The following is a 26,672-nucleotide window of genomic DNA, read 5'->3' as shown; positions in this document are numbered from 1 at the left end:
AATTTTCTACCATACCTCCCAGGAGAGCATGCTCCTCTCTCCTCCCCAGAAACTACTCAATTTACATCCAAATACCAGGAGGCCTTCTAGCTGGGGAAGAGATGGCTCGAGAAGGGGCAAGGAGGAGGGACCATGGGGCACGGGGCCCAGGCCTGAGGAGCTGCCTGACTCACCAGCACCGGCCAGGGCCTAGGGTGCGGCCTGGCCTCCCCATGGGTTTCTAGTCCTTTGTCCAGAAAAAGGGGGCCTGGACTAGGGCCCTGCTACTCTAAGTGTGGTCCACGGACCAGCAGCATTGGTATCTCCTGGGAATTTGTGAGAAATGCAGAATTCCAGGCCCCTCCTTTGCCTTGGGAATCAGAATGTAAACCTGAGCAGTATCCCAGGTCATTTACACGCACGCACATTCAATTTCCAATAGCATAAGATCAGGAGATCGACAGGGTTTTGTGGTGGAAGCCGTTGCTTCTGCCTGTCCAGCACATACTCCCCTGTGTTTGGTAAAAGCACCCTGTTTTCGCTTTTTGAGATGGTGTCTTGCTCCCCACTTCCTGCCCGGGCCCTAAGAGGTTCACATGGCACTGAGTCCTCCCAAGGGGTGGAAGCACGTGACCCAGGCCTAGCCAATCAGAGCATGCGATTCCCCTGCCCCCCAGTGATTGGGTGACTGGTTCTGGGGCATGGAAGAGATGTGGTAGCAGGGTGGCGGAACCTAAGTGGGCAGTTGCTGGTGGCTTGTCTTGGTACCACATGGGGCACAGGGGGGGTTGAGAGATGAAGAATAGGTCATTATATCGTTTGAGCTCCTGGACCCAAACGTGCCTGAACTTAAGATAACCAAGAATCGGGATGAACAATTGCTAGCCTTGGATTTGAACTGAAAGCATGAAAGAGGGCTCTAATGTTCAAGGAAAGCCCAGGTCTCTCTCTCTCCTTCTTTTTTTTGAGACAGAGCCTCACTCTGTCGCCCAGGCTGGAGTGCAATGGCGCGATCTCAGCTCACTGCAACCTCTGCCTCCCACGTTCAGGCAATTCTCCTGCCTCGGCCTCCCGAGTAGCTGGGATTACAGACATTCACCACCATGTCCGGCTAATTTTTTTGTATTTTTAGTAGAGACAGGGTTTCAGCACGTTAGCCAGGCTGGTATCGAACTCCTGACCTCAGGTGATCCACCCATCTCGGCCCCCCAAAGTGCTGGGATTACAGGCGTGAGCCACCGCGCCCGGCCTCTCTCTCGTCTATGGTTTTCCCGTCTTCCCTTTAGCACTACTGCTCACCTCGCAGAGGTGTCAGGACCCAGGTTTGCAGTCGGCATTAAGGCACTGAATCAGCAAGCTTTTACTGAGCGCCGACTGCATACAAGGTTCTGAAAACACAGGAAGATACCAAAAAAAAAATTAAAAACCAATGCCCTGCCCTCAAGGAGGTCACACAGCACACATAATGGGAGAATGTGTTTATGAAGCAACATGTGACAAAATTAATGTGGTCCAGAAAGAGTTTCTAATGTTGAGTGGGTGCTGGAGAGGGGAATAAATAGTCCCTCCATCTGGCCTGCTCTCCCGCCCCCAGCCCCAGGGAGGCTCCTCTGCCACCACTGGGAGGAGATTGAAAGCAGCCCTGCCCACACGGAAGGCTCACCTCCAGTGAGCAGCCCAGGCTGGCAGGTTCCAACCCAGCCCCCCAGGCCGTGCATGGCTCCCTGCCTCCCACCTCCACGCCCTTGCAAGGGATGATGACTGTGCACCTGGCTGGCTCCCTGCTTGGCACGCTGCTGTACCTGAGTGGGTGTTTCAAAGCGGCTGCTCTTTCTTGCCTACTTGCAGCACCCAGACCTGGGTAGACCCTTGCAGTATCAATCATATGCGGGAGGAGGATTTAAAAGCAGTGACATCCCCAAATCCATGTTCCTTTTTGCAACCCAAGGCCAGCTTATTTCATACCTGGCCCACACTCAGCCCAGTTCATGCCCAGAGTTATTTGTTCATATCTGCCACCCCTCTTCGCAAACTGTTTTAAAAGGTGTGCATTAAAGCTTATTGTTAAGTAGAAAAAAAGAGCAAGGCTGGGGGCTGCCCCATATGGTTGTGTGGGTTGTGCAGTATGCAAATGGCTCCCTCTAGAGGTACGAGAGCTCTAAAACACTGACAAAGGTAGGTCTAGGGTTGGGAGGTCCGGCTGACTTGATGTGTTCATCCCTGATTTGTCTGATCTCTTAGAAATAGCAGTGCTCCCCACTCTGACAGTCTGTGTTGCGCAACGTCACTGGAAAGGCCAATGCTTTACGGCTTGTTTCATTTGTTGTCCTCACTGCAGGGGTTTCAGAACTCAGAAGGAAGATAACAAGAGACAGGGCCCCCAACACTTCCCATTTTTACTTGTGAGATTTTCTGAAGGTGCTGAAGCTGCACAGGCCACAACAGGACACAGGATATGGTGGCTGAGTGAGAGCAAAGCCTCTGCTTTAATAATTGCAATGAACTTGCTTTAGAGACCTTTAAGGAAAGCCCACCCCACAGTAAATTGCTGGAAGGCCAATCCCTTCACTAGCAATTTAATGCTAAGAGCCGATGACGTTCATCAAATCTGACAGCATTTTGGTAAACGACGGCTCTGTTGATTAGGCCGCTGTCCACCCAAGTATTACAAGGCTGAGGAAGCCATAAATCTTAATCCACAGATAGCAGCATAAAGATCTAAGGCCCAGAAGTGGTGGGGGAAAAAGGACAGTATGAACAAGAGGCCATACATCACCACCAGCCCATTCCACAGGGAAGGTGGCAGCTCAGGAGCCCAACACAGCCATCGCCATGATCCTCCCCAAACCCCCAGGAATCAGAGGGGCTTGGGAAGGGTTTTACAGGTGGAAGTCATCGGCTTCTTGGCCAGCAGCCAGAGTTGGGATGACTCTGTGACCTTCTGGTCAAGGGATCTGGAGGCCAGTGTACCTGACGCAGCCCCTCCTGTCAGGGCAGCTCTACCCAAATGTGCTTTCTTATTGTTGGGTGAGACCATAAGAAGAGAAACCTGTTCTCCTGGAGGCGGTGAATGGATTGGGCTTGGTCAGTAGAAACAGGGTGTGTGATTCAAGAGAGTTTCAGGGCTGGGCGCAGTGGCTCACGTCTGTAATCCCAGCACTTTAGGAGGCCAAGGTGGGTGGATCGCATGAGCCCGGGAGTTCAAGACCAGTGTGGGCTACATAGCAAGAACCTGTCTCAAAAAAAAAAAAAAAAAATCCAGCAAGACAGCCAGGAGGAGAGTACAGAGGGTGAATGGGGAGGCAAGGGGGCTGTGTGGACTGTGAATAAGGCTGGGACTGCAGGTGCTCACTGTGCACTGGGACCACTGCATCCCACCACGGTGTCCCCTGCTGACCAATGTGAATACACAAGGCGACCGTGTGGCCCCACTGATACCTCCTGGTTGGCATGGCCCTACAAGTGAAACCCCAAGACCAGGAGAGGACTGTGGTCCCTCTCTTGGTGGAGCAGCTTTTGAGAACTGGCCACTGGCCACTGGGGACTTGGCTGCCTTGACCACTCTGCCTACCTTGGCTGCCCCTAAGCATGGCAGGAGCCCATCCAAAAGGGTTAGGATAGAAAGATTGTCTTCCTCTCCATCCCATGGACCCAAGACTCTGTCTCCATGGACTGTCTACCATGGAGAAACTTTGGACTTAACTCTACTTCTTGGAGCCAGAGCAAACCAATCCAGCCCGTCTTCCTCATGACGGTAATAATGGTATAGCTGGCACCCCCAGTCTATTCACTGTGCTACCTCCAGCCTTCTTGACAAGAAGCTATAGGACTCATGGTTCCTGCTCATGTGGCCAGGGCAGGCAGGGTTTGCACCAAATGAACTGGTCTCTGAGGGGCTCTAGTCATAGCCGATGGAGGTAGGAGGGGGTGCCTCATCCAGGCTAAGCAGCAGCAGCCCAGGCCATGCCCTGAGAAAGGGATGAGCTGAGAGATTCAGACTGTCTCTGTCTTGGAAACTTTCAACTAACAAATATGGAGGGAGTGTAAAACCGTGCGTGGAGAAGGCACGATGGATCAGGGGAACACTGAAGCTACGAGTTGGTGGCAGCTCAGGGACAAGGAACAGAAGTGCAAGGACGGGGGCTGGGGAAGGTTGGTGGAGAGAGACGTAGCCCTGCTTCAAAGGCTTCCTGGTCCTCCTGTAGCCCCTTGCTCCCATGGGCGGTCCTTTCTGCACACATGAACCCAAAATATGAACCCAAACGTGGCGCTCTACTGTTTCAACCCTCTTGGAAATTCTCACATTTAGATTGAAATCCAAACTTCCTCCTGTGGTCTTCTAGGCCCTGCATGGCCAGTTCTTCCTACTTGCAACCCTGACACCCTCATCCCCACCCTTTCTGCCACCCTGTCCTGATCGCCCTGCCTCCTCTCAGCCTGTGCCCAGTGCCCGCTGCTCTCACTGTCCCCTCACCTGAAAGCCTCCCCCAGCCACAGATCTTTCCGGCGCTGGCTCCAGGTAACTCTCAGGCCCTGGCTGCGATGCGGCCCCTTGGGAGGCTGTGCTGCCCACCTTCGCTGAAGGAGCGCTTCCCCGACACCTTCTCTTTCAGGCTGCTGTCCTCTGTCCTTCCTTCGTAGCACTGTCTTCCAACTCGCTTGCTTGCCTTTGGTCCTTTGCCTTCCCAACCTCCCCACCCGCTCCCCATCAACATGAGCTCCAGGAGAGCAGGGCTGGCCTCACTTACTGCTCAGAACCCGGCATCTGTAAGTGCCAAAACTGAGTATGTGCTCAATACATGAGCACGGAATGAAAGAAGTAAAGTATGAGTGAGCAAAGGAACATACTAGAGTGAAGAGCCCTGAGGCCTCCAGGCTGAGCTGCCCTCCCCATCTGCCCCTCTGCTGATTAAAACAACAACAGGCAGCACCATTCACTATTTCTCCTGTGCCAGGCAGTGCTTCAGCTTCTCTCCAAACACAGACCCCACTGATCCTCATTAATTGCCCTCATTAATTACCATTACCAACCTCACATGACAAATGAGAGCGCAGGCACCAAGGGGTTAAGCATCTTAGCCACTGTGCAGCTGGCAGGAGGCGGAGCCAAGGCTTTGCACTGGGGCTGCTGGAAGGTTCCAGGGTCTATGCTCTTAGCCATTCCTCTGGACTTGTCTGTCACCTGTTCCCACCTGAAGCAGCAGGCAGCCCCTGCTGATAGACCACCTGTAATGCACGCTGCACATGCTCCCCTCCAGCAGCCCTGGGAGGTTTCATTGATGATGAAACCAAAGCTCAGAGTGGTTACACGGCCAGCTCCAGAGCACACAGCTCACAGAGGTTACATGGTCAGGTCTGGGGTGCACAGCTCAGAGAGGTTACACAGCCAGCTCCGAGACACACAGCTCAGAGAGGTTACTCAGCCAGCTCTGGGGCACACAACTCAGAGAGGTCACATGGCCAGCTCCAAGACACACAGCTCAGAGAGGTTACACAGAGAGCTCCAGGGCACACAGCTCAGAGAGGTTACACAGCCAGCTCCAGGGCACACAGCTCACAGAGGTTACACGTACATAGCTCAGAGAGGTTACACAGCCAGCTCCAGGACACACAGCCAGTGAGCAGTCCAAAGCCTACTCCTTCCACTCTCCAGGGGCTACAAATTCAAATGCCCCAAAGAACCAGATGGGAAATGGAAACACGAGATAAGAGAAATCATAGCCTAAATCTGATAATAAACCACAGCTACCACTCAGCCTCACCACTGAAGCTCTGGGGAGTGGTGGGGACTTTGGCAAACAGGAAAGCTCATGCCCTGTCCAAAGGCAGTAGCTGGACTTGGCTCCTGCTGCTGGCTGCCTAGTGGGGAGGAGGATGGCCCAGCGTGGGGGCCAGACTTCTCCATTTTTTCCAGGGAAGAAGAAATCTAGATTTTTGATTTTGAGATAGGGTCTTGCTCTGTCCCCCAGGCTAGAGTGCAGTGGTGCGGTCATGGCTCACTGCACCCTTGAACTCCTGGCTTCAAGCGATCCTAACTGTCTCAGCCTCCTCAGTAGCTGGGACTAGAGGTGTGCGCTACTATGCCTGGCTAATTTTTTTATTTTTAGTAGAGATGGGACTCACTATGTTGCCTGGGGTGGTCTTGAACTCCTGAGCTCAGGTGATCCTCCTTCCTCGGCCTCCCAAAGTGCTAGGATTAGAGGCATGAGCCATTGCACCTGGCTAGATATATTTTTAATATAAAATCTTGTTAATTTAAATGTTGGCAAGCTTCTAAAAGTCTTTTAAAAGCTGTATGAGCCCAACAACCATTATCTGGGGGCAAGTTTGACCCACAGGCTTCAAGTGGTTAACTTCTGGACCCCGCCAGGCCCGCCATCCATGTATTTGAAGTCAGGTGTCACACCCTCCTCCCAGTTAAGCAGTCCCCATGTCTTCACAGCCCGAGCTTCAAAGGCAGGAACTGAGCCTTCTTGAATTTTTTTTTTTTTTTTGAACCCTAGAGCCTTGCACAGTGCCTGGGCCCTGCTGGGTATCAATACATGTCTGTTAAATTAACAGATGATTTCATTCATGACACATGTTGTAGTTCATTCACCACTTTTGAATGCTCCCTGGTTTGTGTCTATCTTTAAGGTTGGTTCCCAAAAGCCTGGGTGTGTGGAGCAGAGTCCATGCTCTAGACTGGAGGGGGCCGACTCTCGGTACCCATCCCACACTCCTCCTGGGGAGACTTTCTGTGGGGTAGAGGCCAGAAAGCCAAATACTGCATTTCCCAGACTCCCTTTCTAAAGCTGTCCTCACAGGGTTAACAAGAATTCTCACAGAATATAGTTATAATTCAGCATTAATCACTGCACTTTGACCCACTTCCTTGTAACTGAAATTCACTGGATACTGACCATTAGCATTCCCATTATTCCTTATAGATTTCTGACTGCAGAATCATTAAGGCTTTTGTTTAAGAATTGCTTAAGATGTTTTTCAGATCTTAAATTCCAGCAAAACAACTGACGCTAGCCAGTTTGAAGGCCCCCACAGAAGAACGGGATCCGCGTGAGAACACAGCTTCTTCATCTCCCTGTCCCGTGACTTCCCCCTGCACTCTTCCACCAATCAATGATCTCCACACATCAGCCTACTCCAAAACCCTTAAAAACACTGGCCCCAAACTCCTCTGGGAGACAGATTTGAGGTTTCCTTCCATCTCCTCGTTTGGCGGCCCTACAATTAAATCTCTCTCTGCTGAAACCCAGTGTCTATGTGTATAGACTTGCCAGCATCGTGCAATGGACCTATTATGGTTACATTTTGGCTCGGGTTCTGGGTGTGATTTAGGTTCAGCCAATCAGATGGCCTCACACGAGCCAGGGAAAGCAGAAGTGAGGTGAGGAGAAGAGGGGGATAGATGTTGGCTGTTTCAGTGCTAAGCACAGGGCATGGAGTTCTTCCATAATGTTCCTGACTGGCTAGCCACGCTGCGGGGCAGGGTCTTCATAGCGCTGTCCCAGCAGGCATGGAGTCACTCTGAGGCCAACAGCTGGGGCAGTAACTCCCTGATTCCTGGATTGCAGCTAAGGTGACACCTTCCTGATGCTGATACCCCACCTTCCCAACGGTGTCCTAGGCAGCCGCTCTCCTGGCAGGCCCAGGCTAAGTGGCCATGCTTTTGAGGCACCATTCCTAGAGGCCCAGCCCAGAGTCCCCTCCTCATGCTAGCCCAAGGACTTCGTAAGCACCCGACTCCCTGCACTGCATTAGTTTCTGCTTAAAATAGCCTGAGTGGTCTCTGCTGTTAGGCACTGACTGACCCCTGACTGATACAGTGTAGAAGGACAATTACAGCCCTCGAGGCATCAGGAAATCAGGAAATTAGCTATGATTAGGCCCTGTGAAGTGTGGGACCACAAGGAGAGACTGAGGAGGATGCTAATTAATCTTAGGCCAAGTTTTTTAAATTGCACAGACTCTAGGGCCAGCTATTAAGCCACAATCTAAGACACAAATATGGCTCCTGATAATAGAAGGCTCTCAAAACAAGTAGAAGAACTGTCTTAAGTGAGAAGTGAAGAAAGGCCTCATTAGCAACAAATTAATATTCATTGCAGGGGACAAAAGGAGGCCTCCAGGCTGTGTGTCCTCCAGGCCTTGCTCCTCAGCACTGAGATCAGGCAGGGACACCCTTCCCCAATTAATCAATGACTTGAAGATGCCCCTGTGGGGAGGCAGAAAGACCACTGGGTTTATAACCACAGCCCAGAGTTCAAATCCCAGCCTGCCCTCTTCCTTAGTAGCTATGCAACTCTAAGGAAGTCACCTTACCTCTCTTGGCCTTGATTTCTTCAGTAGCACAATGAGGACATTTTCTGACCTACAGGATTATTGTGGGTGGCCTGATAAAGGGTATGAAAGCATTTAACTACAGACCCATACATTTAGTACAGTGTGAAATTGTATGTGGTAGTAGTTCCCAATATTGGTGAACACAAGTTAAAAAATAACAACAGGCCTGGCGTGGAGGCTCATGCCTGAAATCTCAGCACTTTGGGAGGCCGAGGCAGGAGGATCACTTGAGGCCAGAAGTTCAAGACTAGCCTGGGTAATATAGTGAATAAAAATAAGTAAAAAATAAATAAAAAAATATATAAAAATAAATAAAAATATATTTAAATTTTATTTTATATAAAAAATAAAAAATATAGTACAAAAATAAATTTTAAAGAGAAAAAATTACAGTAATTTAAAAAATAACACTGCTTAAGCCTCAGCAAGTCAGAATCTCTGGGGGTGGGGCCTGAGCATCTATATTTTAAAACCTCCCTAGGCCATTTAAATGTACAGTCAGGGCTGAGAAATAAAAAGAAAATCTCAAGATCCCAGCCAACTGAATGAACCCTTTCTTGGCCAAGGGGACCCCAGAGAAACCTTACAACTGAGTTCCCAGCAATGATGGGACGGGAGGTCAGACATGCCTCATTATATCCCCTCCCTCGTTAACCACCAGGAGGCTTTCTTTTCTAAGGGTTAAAAAGAAACCAGCCCTTTTCGGCCGGGCGTGGTGGCTCATGCCTGTAATCCCAGCACTTTGGGAGGTTGAGGCGGGCGGATCACCTGAGGTCAGGAGTTCGAGACCATCCTGGCCAACATGGTGAAACCCAGTCTCTATTAAAAATACAAAATCAGCCGAGTGTGGTGGCAGGCACCTGTAATCCCAGCTACTTGGGAGGCTGAGGCAGGAAAATCGCTTGAAACCGGGAGGCAGAGGTTGCAGTGAGCCAAGATCACACCACTGCACTCCACCCAGGGTGACAGAGCGAGACTCTGTCTCAAAAAAAGAAAAAAAAAAAAAAAGAAATCAGCCCTTTTCAAAGACTCCACCACTGATATCAACCAACAGCCTGCTGCCCCTCCCAACCAGCCTGCCTGCTGCCCCTCCCTTCTGTGGTTACTACACAACTGACCAGCATTTCTTCCTGGTAAGGGACCACTGACCATGAAGTGGTTCTGACCCCTCTATAGAGGATGCACAGTGAGGGTTTCCGTGTCTCCCGATTCGCCTTTTGACATCAGAAGGCCAAAACCTCCACCCTCAGATCCTGCTAATGCCGCCATTTTTTGACGATGGGATCCATGGAGAGGCATGAAGCTCAACTGCACATGCGCATATTTCTCCTTTCATAAATATTCATAACTCCTCCTACAGCTTACTGAATATGTATATTGCGTCACCTATTCAGCATAAATCCGTCTTATCCCTCTGAACTTCAAAGTGCAGTTTTCTGGCTTCTGGCCTGAGGCTGTGTTTCCTAGCCTGCCGGAATGGCCACCTGGGAGGGAGGCTGCCACCCTTTCTGAGAAATAAAGCTTTCCTTTCCAAGTGTGTGAACCTCGTCATTCTTCATTTGACGGGGCTGGGACCTGCTGGTCCCCGGTAAGGTATGAGTGACTATGAGGTAAAATATCCAGAACTATATGAGCAAGAACACAGAATTTGGGGCAAAAGATCTAAGACTGACTCTTGATTCTGCCACTTCTTAGCTGTTGATCTTGGAAAACTCACTGAACTTTTCTGAACCTCCATCTCTTCAGCTCCTTATAAAGAGGGACAATATTGGAACGTACTCTACAGTTCTGCTGGGAGGGCAAAGGAGACGAGTTACATGGGAGCTGAGCCTACGTGTGGTACCTGGGGTAGATGCTACAAAATGCAAGCTCCTGACATCAGCACACCAGCTGCAACCCAAAATGGCATCTCAGTTCCATGGGGCAGGGGCTTTGTCATATGCACCCACTGTATCCCTGACATCCAGAACTGTGCCTGGCACATAGTGGGTACTCAATAAAAAAATAGCTGAATGAATGAGTCATCATGATGGGACTCTGAGTCTGACCTTCCTATACCCCCAAGTGGGGCTGGAGTGGCCACATCCAAAGGGGAGGGCCGTGCAGCAGAGCGGTCTCTCCAAAGGTCAGTTCCACATGCAGAAAGGGCACACTACCATGCCCAGCCAGACCCACCTACTCCCCATAGGGTGGTTTTTTTTTTTTTTAGACAGGCTCTTGCTCTGTTGCCCAGGCTGGAGTGCAGTGGTGCAACTGTAGCTCACTGCAGGCTTAAACTTCTGGGCTCATGCAATCCTCCCACCTCAGCCTCCTGAGTAGCTGGGACTAGAGGTATGTGCTGCCACACCTGGCGAATTTTTTATTTTTATTTTTAGTAGAGATGAAGTCTCACTTTGTTGCCCAAGCTGGTCTCGAACTTCTGGGCTCAAAGTGATCCTCCCACCTCACCCTCCCAAAATGCTGGGATTGCATAAAGGAGCCACTGTGCCTGGCCCATGGGGGTTTTAAATGCTCTGATTGTATTTCTATTCCCACAGCCACCCACACTCTGTATTCTAAAGCGTGGGCTGGGGCCACAGTCTCCAGACCTGGTGCCATCCTCGGCGCTGGACTTTACTGGGGGCTGTCCGTGAACTGCGTCTTAAGGCTTCTTCAGCTTCTCGAAACAGAGTTCTTCGTCCATAATCTGCACCAGAGACGAGGGAAGGAGACTTGGTGAGGCACTGATGACAAGCTCACAGTACTGGGTTGGTCTGTAACTCATGTCTAAAATGCATATCAGTGTGCCCAAAGTCTTGTGTATGAGGACATTGACTACAGCGCGGTTGTGGCAACAAGACATCAGAAAACAAGCTAAATGTTGAGCAAAAAAGGAATGGGTAAATAAGTTCCAGTATATATATCCATGCCATGGAATAATATGTATAATATATGGCCGGATCAGGCAGGTCTGTATATACAGAGAAGAGTCTCTAAGCTACAGAGACAAGGTTCAGGACAGTAGGTACAAGAGGTCACCATTTGTGTAAAAGAGTGTAGAGGGTGAATCTCTTTGCTGAATGAATGAATGAATGAAGGTACTGCTGGTGTTCCAAGTACACAGAATCCTGTTATCTGTTCCTCCCTGAAACGTGGACCAGGAAAAGCTGAATTCTCCTTACTAGCAGCAGCAGGTCTGCCTCCACCATGAAAACTAGGAGAGCCACTGGTTTCCCTCTTTGCCCTGGGGGCTGGGGAGCTCAAGCTACACTCTGAGTTCAACTGTAGTGGCTCTCCTAGGAAACCATTTCAGGAATCACTTTCTCTTCTTGCCCTTTTGTTGTTGTTTTGACTTTTACTATATATTAATGGCTTGGGATCTTACCATGTCTGTGAGGCCATAGATTAGAATAACACCAATCAGTTACTGTGTGACAGACAGCTTACATTTCTTACATCATTTAATCTTCCCAGCAAGCCTGCAAGGTGGGCATAATTATTCCCATTTTATGCAAGAGGAAACTGGGGTCAGAGAGGTCCTAACTGCCTAAGGTCTCAAAGCCAGAAAGTGGCAGAACAGGGTTCATTCAAATCCAGTCTGCCTCATTCCAGATCTTCTTGTAACTTGCTTGGTAGCACACTGGCCTCTCCAACAAGGCAGCCTACCTTAAAGGTATTCTGACAGCTACTTGGGATAAGCAGTCTCGCCAGTCCCGTTTTATTATTGTTTTTTAAATATTTATTTATTTATTTTGAAACAGGGTCTTGCTCTGTCACCCAGGCTGGAGTACAGTGGCATAGTCATAGCTCATTGCAACCTTGACTTCCCGGGCCCAATCAGTCCTCCTGCCTCAGCCTCCTGAGTAGGTGAGACTACAGGCATGCACCACCATGCCCAGCTACTTTTGTATTTTTTGCAGATACAGGGTCTATGTTGCCCAGGCTGGCCTCTAACTCCTGAGCTCAAACGATCTGCCCACCTTGGCCTCCCAAAGTGCTGGGATTACAGGCCTGAGCCACCATGTCTAGCTGAGTCCCACTTTAAAGATGAGCAAACAAAGGCACAGAGAGACTAAGTGGCTTCCCCATGGTATCCAGACTCCACGTGCTCTGCTGTTTCATTCATTCAACTGCCCAATCATTTTCCGTGTCTATGCTAGGCTGGGTTGGGAATTTTTCTATTACACACAAGCTTCCTGTGGTTTTCTTATAGGGCACGTGAAATCCATTTAAAGTATGCACGGTATAGATTAACTAAATACAGAAATGAGTGGTAAAATCAAATATTACACAGGGGTTAGGTACTAAAGTTAAAACATACTAAGTGAAAAATCAGATATAATCCAAAATTTCCCTAGACATTCCCTTAAAGTACTGACTTAAGACCCAGGAAATGTAAAAGCTAGAAATTTACTGCTTTGGCTGCCTTTGCTCTGGGGTAGTAGAGGCCAAGACTAGTTTAAACAGGAATAAAACAGGATTTCTCTTTCTCATTCTTATGCTCTCTTTCTGGCCATGCGGGTGTAATTAACTTGTGTTCGTTGTTCACACGCACAGGACGTGGTTCCATAATCCCTATTTTTTTTTTTTTTTGACAGAGTCTTGCTCTGTCACCCATGCTGGAGTGCAGTGGTGCGATTTCGGCTCACTGCAACCTCCGCCTCCCAGGTTTAAGTGATTCTTGTGCCTCGGCCTCCTCAGTAGCTGGGACTACAGGTGCATGCCATCATGCCTGGCTAATTTTCGTATTTTTAGTAGAGATAGGGTTTCACCATGTTGCCCAGGCTGGTCTGGAACTCTTGGCCTCAAGTGATCCACCCGCCTCAGCCTCCCAAAGTGATGTGATTACAGGTGTGAGCCACTGCACCCTGACCCTAATTAATTTTGATTAACAGAGCTGAGACTCAGCCTGGAGGGCCTGTGCTCACCGTGTGTCCCCTCCGTGTGGGAGGCACTTCTGGAGAAGTCAGAGTGAATAGCTTTCCGCGGTGACGATTTCAGCTCCGAATTGGCACCGTTGACATAGACAGAGAAACCTTGCTCCAAGTGCTCCAGCCTCAATTGCACGGGGTCCTTGCTTTTCAAATGCTTTAATATCCTGAAAGAGAAACGGTGGGTTGTTCCTCCTCATCATTTGAGTCTGGGCTGCTGTACCCTCAAGCCAGGAGTGAACTGCTGTTCCCACAGTGAAGCGTCTCTAATCAGAGCCCAGGGGGCGTGTGCCCAGCTGTTTGTCTACAAACAGCCTCTAACAGGCCCATTACCCACTTAGAGAAGCCACGAGGGGGAGACAGTTTGGGGCCCTACAGGGAAGTTTCTGCAGCTCTCATTCTGAGGCTCAAATACACATTAGTGAGAAAGAACACACCCAGTTCATGCCCCGTGCTGGCCAAGGCAGAGAGGAGGCGTGTGTTTACACACTGCTATCATACAGCCTGGGCTTTCTGAAAAGATCCCAATTTTATGCAATTTCACTTTGTGTGAAACTTTGTTTGATGTGTAACAAAAAGGGGTTTTTAGGCTCTCAGGCTTTGTGAGAGAGATTTCATACCACCCATTTACAAATCAGAAAACAGCTTTCGTCAGACCAGGTGGGCTAACGTTTTGCTTCAGTGAATAGATGTGTTCTCAAAACACTCACCCCTGATATTTCAAAGGCCATCATGTCATATTCTAATGCAGTTAAAAAATATATCAATGCAGGCGTTGGTTCAAGGTTAACAATAGGATTATCACATCTTTTGGCTAAAAGGCAGGAGTGTTGCCAGGTCCCTAATTTAGCTTTCACTGAAGCCCATCCTTACACCTTGGGCCTGGTCCTTTACCCAATCCTGATGTCACACTGCCATATGCAGAGTACAGTGTCTTCTTCAGCCCCCAGAGAACTGCTTCCATTGGACGCCAGACTCGCCTGCATTTTATACACAGCTTTAGACACTCCTACATCAACTACATTTATACAGACAACCAGCCAACCTAGCAACAAGTGTGCCTCTTCTTCAGTAATTAAATAAGTGCCAATCAAATTAGCAAAATTTAAATTTTAAAAAATAATAGCAATCACATAAAAGGTGCATACTGTATGCTAAACTCTGTTCTAAAAACCTAAAGTCGATTCTCATTATTCGCAGTACGAGTGGTCTAGAAAGTCACCGTGAATTCTGAATTAGAGAATTTGGAACTACTGCTCCTAGAGGAAATACAGGGTCAGGTGCCTGTGAGTCTTTGTTCACATTTTCATGAACCAATCAACACAGAACCTTGTGTATGTGTGTTTCTGTTTAAAGATGCCTTATTACGCCGTTGATTCATTCACACCAAACTCACAGCCAAAAGCACTATCACTCATGCCTGAACAAAGCTTCCTAACATATGTATTTTCTTCATAAGGCATATCACAGCCTCATGCTTAGGAACACTGAACAGCATTTCTGCACTATGTATAAGGCCAGTTTAAGCAATGAAATCACCAGCAGAAAGCACAAAAATGTGAAAAACATGGCACTACGTACAAGGCAAAAAGGACATTTGTTTATAGTATAAGAGGCAGAGAATTGCCTTGTTCTATATCAGCTGGGAACGTGTGTATCGGGGGACTAAAGATGTTGCCTCTCTGCACGTGTCTGCAAGTGACCGCAAAAATGCAGCAAGTATCGACTGTGGGGTTACAGATCAGTTTTGGTGATGACACAAATTCACAGACAGAAAGTCAGAGAATAATGATGATCAACGATATGAAGAAGTTACTCTTCACAATAATCCTACAGGGTAACCACTTTTTTTTTTTTTTGAGACGGAGTCTCGCACTGCCACCCAGGCTGGAGTGCAGTGGTGCGATCTCGGCTCACTGCAACCTCCACCTCCTGGGGTTCAAGCGATTCTGATTCTCCTACCTCAGCCTCCCAGGTAGCTTGGACTACAGGCATGTGCCACCACACCTGGCCAATTTTTTTTTTTGCGTGTGTTTTTAGTAGAGACAGGGTTTCACCATGTTGGCCAGGCTGGTCTTGAACTCCTGACCATCTGCCCACTTCGGCCTCCCAGAGTGTTGGGATTACAGGCGTGAGCCACTGTGCCTGGCCGTAATCACTTTTATTATCTCCATTTAGAAGATAAGGAGTATAAGGCATAGAAAGGTTAAAGAACTTGCCCAAGGTCACATAGCTATTATAGTATGCGGCAGGGGTAGAATGCAAACTTAGGCAATTTGGCTCCAGAGTCTACACCAAAACGAAGACAACTTGTAAAGCTAGCAAGATGATGTTGAAACTGGCAAACTTAGACATTGCTGGTAATTCATAGAACCTTCTCAGAAGTAGTATGAAAATATAGAAAATGCCATATGTTTGGTCTTTGCCCAGTAAGCACATTCCGGCAAATTGTTCCTAAGCATATGAACTCTGGGCAAGAAGACAGTCAGTGTTCAGTAATAACAAAACTCTGGAAGCAACCCAAATGTCCAACACCAGAGAAGTGGAAGCTGCTATTACACAGATGTTATCATTATGAAGACTCTATAGAAACATGGGGGATTGTTTGTGATCTGTTCAGTGGGGGGCGGGGGAGTGGTGATGAAAAAGGCAGAATAAAAATGATACAGAGGCCAGAGCACAGTGGCTCATGCCTGTAATCCCAGCACTTTGGGAGGCTGGGGCAGGCAGACTGGACTGCTTGAGCCCAGGCGTTCTGAGATTAGCCTGGGCAACATGGTGAAACCCCGTCTCTATAAAAAATATAAAAATTAACTGGGCGTGGTAGCGTGCACCTGTGGTTCTAGCTACTTGGGAGGCTGGGGCAGGAGGATGGCTTGAACTGGGGAGGTTGAGGCTGTAGTGAGACATGATCATGCCACTGCACTCCAGCCCGGGTGACAGACAGAGACCTTGTCTCCAAAAAAAAAAAAAAGAAAGAAAGAAAAAAGAAAAGAAATGAAATGAAAAGAAAAAGGCATATGTAGTAAAGGTAAAGATGGAAAACTGTGTGTTTGTGGACCCAGTGTGGAAGGTGATAAATGTAAAATGAAATGAGTTGTTGAGGGAAGGTGGTGGCATTGTGGGTGATTTCTTTGTTTATTTTTTAAATGTTTCTTTAGCAGCTGATACATTCATCTTTTCACCAATTGTGGCAGGAACATTTATTACAGGCTGCTTATCTCTTGCCAGCCTTGGAAGCCTGGGAGATGCCTGATTGTTGGGCAACAACATAAAACAGAAGAAAAACACAAGTAACTAAGAGACAATTTCCAAACACAGCAATAGCTACGCTTGCAAGAGCAAACAATCAAGGGACAATGTAGGCACTGTCAGTCTCCAGGGAGGGAGCAGGAGCCTAGGTCCTGGGAGGCCTGTGGCGGGGCAGAGTGGGGAATCTGATCACCCAGGCAGACAGCCTGCCTCAACTTCTCTCCCTGCCTTCTGATGCCACATTAACAGTCACGGCATCCAGCTATCCAGGATCTGAGACTGGCAGTCCACGGGTGCCCCTCCTTAGGCAGAATGATTTATGAAAATGTAGATTTATGAAACTGATAAATTAGGAGATAATTATTCAGACTGGAAAGGAATTGCTAAAGGAACTCCCCTACTGCAGTGGAGTGCATCAGTAATATTCAGGTGGCATCAAAGAAAAGTGTTTTTTAAAAATTGATAGCCTACTTTGCATAAAAAGCTGTCCTGGGCAGAGGGGACTCAGATAAATCAGATTCCGCTCCTGCCCTATCTAAAATTGAACTCTTCCCTCCTGCTGCCCTGCCACCCTCTACTGGCTTGCCGGTTCAACTTTTTCCAATGGCACACTATCACTGGCTAATGTTATATTATGGATGTATCTGTGTATTTGTTTATTCTTCTTCCCCCACACTGGACTCTGAGCCTCTGTCCTGTGGGGCCATGGTGCCTGCTGAATGCGGAAAGCTCTCAATGGCTATTTCTTTCTTTTCTTTTTTTCCCGGGTCTTGCTCTGTTGCCCAGGCTGGAGTGTAGTGGTGTGATCACAGCTCACTGCAGCCTTGATCTCCTGGGCTCAAGCAATCCTCCCACCTCAGCCTCTCGAGTAGCAGGGACTACAGGTGCATGCCACCACACCCGGCTAATTTTTGTATTTTTTTCTGTAGAGACAGGGTCTCCCTGTGTTGTCCAGGCTGGTCTCAAACTCCTAGGCTCAGTGGATCCACCCACCTTGGCCTCCCAAAGTCCTGGGATTACAGGCATGAGCCACTGCGTCTGGCCTCAATGCCTGTTTCTGGAACAAGTGACCCCAAGGATCTCAAGTTGGGGCAGGAGACATGGATGAATACCCTAGTGCTCACAGCTACCATTCACGTGATGCACATCACACCCATCATTTCCATTTTATGCCCATGTTGGCCTTTGGGATCACCTGCACAGATGAGGAAGTGAAGGAGTGAGTGGGGAGTACAGGGTGTGATGAGGCAGTCTAGGGACCTGACATGGCTGGGGCTGGGGTGGTCGGGGAGGATTCTCCTCCTTGTGGGCCACCGGGCAGGGACCTAGATGGCAAGGAGGACCCAGTGAACACAAGGGCCCTTTGAACACAAAGTTTCAAAGGGAAACTTACAGGAAAACTTGCCCACAAAAATGCTGAGCCCGCAGCCCCAGGAGAAGATCCAGGCAGAAAGAAGGAAGGAGAGAACCAGCATCACTGGGGGCCTAACCTGGACCTTTGTCTGAGCCAGAGCTTTAACCCAGTCTATCCTTTTGTCCTCATGGCAGCCCAGGGAGGTGCCGGCATCTTTAGTCTCCTGTTACAGAAGAGGAAACAGACCCCAGGGAGGTTTAGGGACTTGCTCAAGGTCATGCAAGCTGGGGAAATGGCGGAGCCTCTGGCAATGAGGAGCCTTTGAACACAAGGGCCCTTTGAACACAAAGGGCAGGTCACTGTGTTCTCAGGGGGCTGCGGCCTAATTGTGACTAGGCTTATGACTGAGTGGTCTCTGAGCGGTGTGGCTGCCATGGCACTACAGATGAACCACATGGTTCCTCCAGATCTCGGTCATCTCAGGTCGCCTGAGGGGTTTCCCCAAGGATCAGCCATTCAAGAATTACCTGGATGTCAATTTGGGGAGAAGGCATTTATATCGAAAGGATGATAATAATAATAAACATTAAAAAAAGTAGCTGGATGTGGTGGCCCGCACATGTAGGCCCAGCTACTAGGGAATCTGAGGCAAGAGGATCGCTTGAGTCCAGGGGTTGGAGAGTGCAGTGAGCTATGATCACACCAATGCACTCCAACCTAGGCAACAGAGTGAGACCCCCATCTCAATCAATCAATCAATCAATCAATCAGTCAGTCAGTCAATAACTGAATGATGATAATGATGATGATGATGATGATGAATACTGGGTTGGGTAGGGGGCTTGCTATGGGCCTTCAAGGGCCTTGTCTCACTTCACCCTTCAGTGATCCTGGGACTGAGGTTCTGTTGGCGTGTTTTAGAAATGAACTTGCCGAAGGCCAGAGAGCCAAGGAAACCTCCAACCTGGATTTGAGTTCTGGCCCATGGGGCTGCAGTGCTTGTGCTCTCCCCTGCTCCTTCCTGCTGTTTCTTGCCTCTAGCACCAGGCATCACAGAGGCTCTGAGAAAGAAGAGGTCAGAGGAGAGAGCACTGGCTAGCAACTGGGGACTCCTTGGAGGGGGTGGCATTTGAGTCCAGTCTTGAAGGGTGAAGACAGGGAGGGCAGGGGTGTAAAAAGAAGCCTGCCATTCCTCCCCAGAACCTGTAGGTCACCTAGGATGCTCCACAGAGCTGCACATAAGAGCATCTGTGCAGGTGGAGGAGGTGAGTGTGGAGGACGGAGCTCATTGCCAGAGACTCCGCCATTTCCCCAGCTTGCATGACCTTGAGCAAGTTCCTAAACCTCCCTGGGGTCTGTTTCCTCTTCTGTAACAGGAGACTAAAGATGCCGGCACCTCCCTGGGCTGCCATGAGGACAAAAGGATAGACTGGGTTAAAGCTCTGACTCAGACAAAGGTCCAGGTGAGGCCCCCAGTGATGCTGGTTCTCTCCTTCCTTCTTTCTGCCTGGATCTTCTCCTGGGGCTGCAGGCCCAGCACTTTTGTGGGCAAGTTTTCCTGTAAGTTTCCCTTGAATGACCTTTCTCAAGGACCAAATGATCACAGCATTGCTGGATTCTTGGACCTGGAGGGCAAATCTGGGTCTACCCCCTACAGTCTAGAGGTGTATATTACAGCCCCTCTCTGCTGTCACCTCTTCAGATACAAGGGCCCTCATCTTCTCAGTCAATCGTCATCACTCAGCCCTTTGATCACTCCGCCTGCTCTTTTATGAATCTTGTCGGGCGTGATTACCTCTTTCATGAGGTTGAGTGACAAGAATCACTCAGAGTCCACTGGGACAGGCAGCTGGGAGGGTTTCTGCAGGAGTGAGGCAAGGCTGTCACATCTCCAGACTCTGTCCCCCTACTCCCTGCCCCCAGTCTTCTCCTGGAGCACACAATCACTTTCTGCTTCTTTTGTCATAGTTATAGGTGGGCTTGCGCTCACCCTGCCACTACTGGGGAGTTCTTCAAGGGTAAGAGCTGTGTGGTGGACACCTGCTCTCTCTGCCTGGCCAGGAATCTCCCCCATCTTCCAAACAGAGCCCCTCAGATCTCCACTGGGTACAGCACCATTCCTTCTTTGACTCCATGAAACTGACTCCACCGGGTGAAACTGACTCCACTGCACAATTTAGTGGGGTGGCCAAGGAACGGCCAGTAGACTGCGCCATCTCACCAGACACAGGGAGTGATTGGCTTGTATATAGTTAGGATGTATGTCCCCTCTAAATCTCATGTTGGATTGTAATCCCTAGTGTCGAGGTAGGACCTGGTGGGAGGTGACTGAATCATGGGGGCAGAGTTCTCATGAATGGTTTAGCAGCATCCCCTTGATGTTATCCTTGAGATAGTGAGTTCTCCCAAGATCTGGCCATTTAAAAGTGTGTGGCACCTCCCCCCACCCTCTCTCTCCTGCTCTCAACATGTGATGTGCCTGCTTCCACTTTGCCTTTAGCCATGAATACAAGCTCCCTGAGGCCTCCCCAGAAGCCAAGCAGATGGCGGCACCATGCTTCCTGTACAGCCTGCAGAATCGTGAGCCAATGAAACCTTTCTTCTTTATAAATTACCCAGTCTCAGCTGTTACTTTATAGTAATGCAAAAATGGCCTAACGTAGCTTGGGATGGAATTGGGCCCATGCCAGGCCAATGGGAACCTTCCTCAGCACTTTTGCTGGAAGCATTAGGAAAGATACCTAATGCTTCTAGGTAGGATGTACGTAGGGGCTTTTCCTGGCTGTCTTGGCCACTGCAAGTGAAGTACCTGCCTGAGAATGGCTCTAATATGGGAAAACGAGGGTATAGAAAATGGAGAATAGTCGATTTTGATTACATAATCTAAACACTTGGATCTAGCTATGCCTGAGGCCAAGAGTATCATGATGAATTTCTTTTTTTTTTTAGAGACAGTGTCTCACTCTATCACCCAGCCTGGAGTGCAGTGGCATAATCATAGCTCACTGCAGTCTTGAATTCCTAGACTCAAGTGATCCTCCCACCTCAGCCTCCTAAGTAGTGAGTAGCTAGAACTATAGGTGGATGCCACCACACCTGGCTATTTAAAAAAATATTTTAGAGACAGGGTTTTGAACTTCTGGGCTCAAGTGATCCTCCTGCCTTAGCCTCCTGCATAGTTGGGGTTACAAGCAGAAGCCACCATGCCCAGCTCGATGTTGGATTTCTTAATTCCATGAGCCAGTGTTTCCTAGCTGCTTAAGTCCATTTACTTAAGAGAGTTTCTGTCTCTTACAGCCAAAACATACTAACTAATACAGTCTGTGTCTTCCTTATCACAATGCTTCCCTTTGCATTAATGGCAATGCCAGGCACTTAGAAGGTACTCAGTGAAATCCTGCTAAATGAATAAAAGAAAAATGTTGCCCTGCTTCTTATGGGAAGCTGTGTTCTAGGCAGATCTCTGCTCAGAACTCGCTCCAACGATTACATCCCCCCTTCTCGGGTTACAGACAACCCAGATAAGCAGCCTGGGTTTTCATCTCCCTCAATGTCCAGCATAAAGCTCAGAGGCTAGTTTTCTATCTGGTCCTATAACTAGATTTCCAAGTAAATTGCAGTTCTTCCCACAAAACCCCTCCTCACTTAACATAGGGCCACTGGCAATCCGGCAGGTTTTTTTTCTCCTCTTGATTGTTTATGACAACATCAAGCAAAACATAGAGTCCAGCCCGGCTCCACCACTTTCTGGCTGTGAGACCTCGGGCAAGTTGCTCACTGCTCGGAGCCTCCACTTCCTTGCCTGTAAAATGGGTGCAGTTACTCTGCCCCATTGGGTAGTGTGCAGACAAAGTAAAATGATGGGTTGAGGTGCCTGGCATATGGCTGGCACTCTGCAAAAGGTGCCTTTGAGATTTCACCGACGATGGCTCAGGGGGATTCCCATTCTTCACAAGTCTCCACTGGCAGGTGTTTCTTTCCAGCTCTACCTTCTAATTTCCTGTCATCACGGCAGCTCCATCTTGGTGACAACACGTCCCCCCAAATTTTATGGCAACGCAGTTTTGATATAGCTTTTAATTGTCTTTGTGCTATAACCTTGTCTCTGGAAATTCTCATTTATACTATTGGCCAGTGCCTCTTTGATTGCACACTTATTGATCCCCCAATTAATGAGAAACAATTTGTTCATAAGGAACTGTGGCAGCCTCTCCCCAGACAAGTCACATGCAGATGATTAAACGATCACCCAGGTGTTCAGTGGCACCATCCAGTCTGCCAGAGATTGAATAAAAACATCCTGCTCTGTGGCATTAATGATGATGGAAACCCACGTCGGTCTAATCAGCACAAGCCTTCGCCATTCTAGTTTGAGGTTGATGTGGGGATGGAGGGGGATGAGCACAGAGCTGCTGGGCACAGAGGACACTGTTGTGGCGTTTCTGGCTGGCCCTGGAGAGATTGTCTGTTCCGAAGATCTCTACCAGGGGTGGTGCTGCCTCAGTAGGTAGGTATCTGGAAAGTGGGTGGGTGCTGTCATAGATGGAATTTAGGGTCTTACTGAAATTTAGTAAAGGGGCTGGTGGGCAGAGATGCTAAACTCCTGCAATTCGTGAGATTACAAAAACTTGTCCCATGCAACGTGCCACCAGGGCCCCTGTTGATAACACTGAGTCCAGTCAGTGAGACCAGAGCTGAAGTCACATGCAGGATGACACCTCCCTACCCCAGACTCTGTTGTCTGCGAGACCCTAAGCCCATTCCGATAACACAGAGGCCCACATTTGTACCCATTCCCTTTTCTTCCCCTTCCTCCCACCAGTTCTGTGGGCCTGCATTGTTTTTCTGTTTGCTTTGTGCTTTAACTTGAATTCATTATCAACATTTTAAAACTCAGGAGATTTCACAGCCCAAATGCAGATCTCCAGCTTCTCTGGCAGACTTGGGAGGATGAGGACCCGGGGGAACTGTGGTCTCACAGACAGCTGGCCTGGGCTGAGCAGCTTGGAGACAGGAGCTCAGGTACCCACTGTCCCACTGAGCCAGCTCCACTCACTGCCTGGCCACCCCCAGCATCTGAATTTGCAAATCCCCAGCTTATTGCAAAGTTTGAGGCCTGAAGACAAACTGCGGTGAACTGAAAATGAACTTCCTCAGCCCTACAAAGGAACCAAGGCAATGATGCCTCTTTCAAACCAGACCATGATGTTTTGACCTTGATCACTACACACTGGACCTACTGCAAGCTTTTTCAAGAACAAGCACTCCAGAGACAAAATCAGTCCTACTTTAACTTCAAATGACTTATCGACCAACTTCAAACGCCAATGTAAAATGACTTCATTTTTGCATAACACGACATGATTATAGGCTCAGATTTCAGGGACTGTCAAAGCCTGCACAATCACAGACTGGGCTCTTCAGGTGGTTCTTGCACAAGCCCTGCCAAATCCGAGCCTTTTTTGACAACCTTATCTTCTCCCAGAACAGGAGCAGGGAGGGAAGAGGCGGTACTTACACATCGAACAGTTTGCTACAGCTCAGTCAAAAAATGCAATTAAATCAGTGAATGGAGAAATAGGAGCTGGGGTTGCAGATAATATTCTAAGCCTCTGAGTGGAGGGGGACTCTGCATCCCATTCCCATGTGAGGCAGGGCCTGCCTGCTGTTAATAAATCTAAATAGATTTTTACTTCGCTAATATCAAGGGCTGCCGTCGAGTGGCTTCTCTTACCGGTTCCTCTGCTGAAGCAATATTAAATACTCATCATGTTTCTCATCAAAGTCTGTCACCATGTCCTTAGCGTAACCCTGAAATGAAGAAACAGAGCAGTGTGATATCGGAATGCAGGGAAGCACTGACTGAGAGCGCAGGTGCAGCACACACTGGCGCAGGAGGCTGAGAGGTGGAGGCTGACCTTGACGAAGGCCCAACACCCCAGCGCATTGCTCCAGCGACCCAGAGCCCCAGAGACTGTCTGGTGGCCCCATGGGTCTTAGGCATACACACCTTTTATCATCTATGAAAAGGAGAAGGTCAATTCCCGCCTCTCGCTACTGTTCGTTCCTCCCATGCCCTCTAAGATGAAGGGTTCTGACATGATTTGGGCTCTACTGTTTTCTCAACACTCATTATTTAGTTATCTCAATTGTCATAACCAGAGGCAACCCAAATCAGTTGTTTAAAAGGGGATCTTGGTCGGGCACAGTGGCTCATGCCTGTAAAACTAGCACTTTGGGAGGCTGAGGCGAGAGGATTGCTTGAGCCCAGGAGTTTCAGACTAACCTGGGTAACCTAGGGAGACCTTATCTCTACAAATAATTTAAAAATTAGCCAGGCCTGGGTGGTGCATGCCTGTGGTCCCAGCTACTTGGGGGGGCTGAAGGGGGAGGACTGCCTGAGTCTTGGAAGTTGAAGCTGCAGTGAGCCATGACTGCGCCACTGCACTCCAGCCTGGGCAACAGAGTGTCTCAAAGAACAAAAAGGGGAGGGGAATCTTATTTTCCCCTTGCCATTTCAAGAGAAATGTATGTTAATTATAAACAATGCAGTCATTACAGAAATCTATGACCCAGACTGGAGGCCCACTTGGAGTGGACATCTGTGGTTCTGTGTCTCCTCTTCTGCCAAAGGGGCCCTGGGTTTCCTTTGGGGAACTGCTCAGCCCCTTCTTGCAGTTCACTGGCTTCCGTAGATGACCTTGAAAGTGACTTTGTTCTTCTCTTGGTTCACATGACCTTGGCCTTGCCAATCAACATAGGGCTTCCCCCAGTCACAGTGATTTACCACTTTAGGGGTGAACCATGACCCGAGTCAGCCCCGGGACTTTGCTGATACCCTTGGAAAAAGAGCTGCTCTCTTCCCATTTGAATGCTGTGCCAATGAGAGGCAGGCCTGGAACCGCCTGAGAATGAAGCTAATAAAAAAAAAACAGCATATCCAAGAGATGCAGAGGCAGATTCCTAATGACATAATTTGAGTCCCTGGATTCACCTATGCCTAAAGAAGTATCCAGACAATTCAGTTAATGCCTTAGAAGTTTCAGCTGAGTTTCTGTCATTTGCAGCCAAAAGAATTTTAAGTAATATACTATAATCTGACCATCAGAGATAATCTCTGGTATAATTTATTATGGCTGGGGGAGAGTAATGTATAATAAACTACATATATTTAAAGTGATATATGCATGTACCAGTAAAACTGCTTTGTAATTTGATATATATATCTTCCTCCGGGTGCTTTTCTTTGTTTATAATATACAAAGATACATATCTACATACAAACACATACATACTCTTTAAAAAGCATTTTTTTTGGTTTTGTTTTGTTTAGTAAAGATGGCATCTCACTATGTTGCACAGGCTGGTCTCTAACTCCTGGGCTCAAGTGATCCTCCTGCCTTGGCCTCTCAAAGTGCTGGGATTACAGGCATGAGCCACTGCACTCAGCCCCATATACCCTTTTATTTCTTTTATTTTTTATTTTTTTTCTGAGACAGAGTCTTGCTCTGTCACCCAGGCTGGAGTGCAGTGGCGCGATCTCAGCTCACTGAAACCTCCATCTCCCAGGTTCAAGCGATTCTCCTGCCTCAGACTCCCAAGTAGCTGGGACTACAGTCACCTGCCACCATGCCCAGCTAATTTTTGTATTTTTAGTAGACACAGGGTTTCACTATGTTGGCCAGGCTGGTCTCTTAACTCCTGGCCTCATGTAATCTGCCTGCCTTGGCCTCCCAAACTGCTGGGATTACAAGTGTGAGCCACTGCGCCCGGCCTCATGTACTCTTTTAAACAAAAATAGGATCATACGATAAACAATGCTTTGCAATTTGCTTTTTCTTTTTCTTTTTTTCTTTGAAATGGAGTATTGCTCTGTTGCCCAGGCTGAAGTGCAGTGGCACAATCTTGGCTCACTGCAACCTCTGCCTCCCGGATTCTCCTGCCTCAGCCTCCTGAGTAGCTGAGATCACAGGTTTGTGCCACCACGCCCAGCTAATTTAAATATTTTTAGTAGAGACAGGGTTTTACCATGTTGGCCAGTCTGGTCTTAAACTCCTGAACTCAGGTGGTCCTCCCACCTTGGCCTCCCAAAGTGTTGGTACTACAGGCGCGAGCCACCGCACCTGGCCAATTTGCTGTTTTTTTTAACTTTGTTGCCAAGGGGAGGATTAACGATACAATATCAGCTTGGTACTGGTCCCAAGTTATAGCAAGTTATGGGGATTAAGTTTTAAATGGCAAGTAGGGCATTTGTATCAGAAATGCAACTTGTGTGGGAACCTTAATGCTTATCCTGGGAAGAAAAGAGAGAGAAAAATAGAAATCTCTACCATTCTCTTCTTAACTTCTCAAAATCTGGCTCTAGCCCCATTATTCTATTAGAACCCTACCCAAGAGAGACCCAGGACCACCTTAACTTAATGCAATAGGTCTTCTCTCCATCCTTTTCCATTGCTCTGAGCCATGGGAATCTGCTCATCTGTCATGCCATTCCAAGTTGAGAATGATGGGCATTCCTTTTCTCTCTCTCTCATCCTCATGATAATCATTAAGATTCCCACTACAGGCCGGGCACAGTGGCTCACGCCTGTAATCCCAGCACTTTGGAAGGCTGAGGTGGGCCGATCACAAGGTCAGGAGATTGAGACCATCCCGGCTAACATGGTGAAATCCCGTCTCTACTAAAAATACAAAAAATTAGTCAGGCATGGTGGTACACGTCTGTAGTCCCAGCTACGTGGGAGGCTGAGGCAGGAGAATCGCTTGAACTTGGGAGGCAGAGGTTGCAGTGAGCTGAGATCACACCATTGCATTCCAGCCTGGGCAACAGAATG

General features: G+C 48.5%; 1 protein-coding gene across 10 annotated transcripts in view; it reads right to left on the bottom strand.

Moving 5' to 3' along the window:
• KATNIP (katanin interacting protein) overlaps positions 1-26,672 on the bottom strand; it is a 230,791-nt gene that overhangs the window by 138,838 nt on the left and 65,281 nt on the right. For all 10 annotated transcript variants that reach the window (XM_008959904.4, XM_008959900.4, XM_034951136.3 and 7 more), the window contains exons 3-5: positions 23,573-23,649; positions 13,230-13,399; positions 10,911-11,008 (exon numbers count right to left, since the gene is read on the bottom strand). In XM_008959904.4, coding sequence (XP_008958152.4) covers positions 10,911-11,008; positions 13,230-13,399; positions 23,573-23,649 — 345 coding nt within the window. The remainder of the gene's footprint in view (positions 1-10,910; positions 11,009-13,229; positions 13,400-23,572; positions 23,650-26,672) is intronic.

Source organism: Pan paniscus, chromosome 18 (genome assembly GCF_029289425.2).
Source record: "Pan paniscus chromosome 18, NHGRI_mPanPan1-v2.0_pri, whole genome shotgun sequence".
In the NCBI taxonomy this organism is placed as follows: Eukaryota; Metazoa; Chordata; class Mammalia; order Primates; family Hominidae; genus Pan; species Pan paniscus.
The sequence above is the reverse complement of the archived record's forward strand: the minus strand, read 5'-3'. Positions and strand labels throughout refer to the sequence as shown.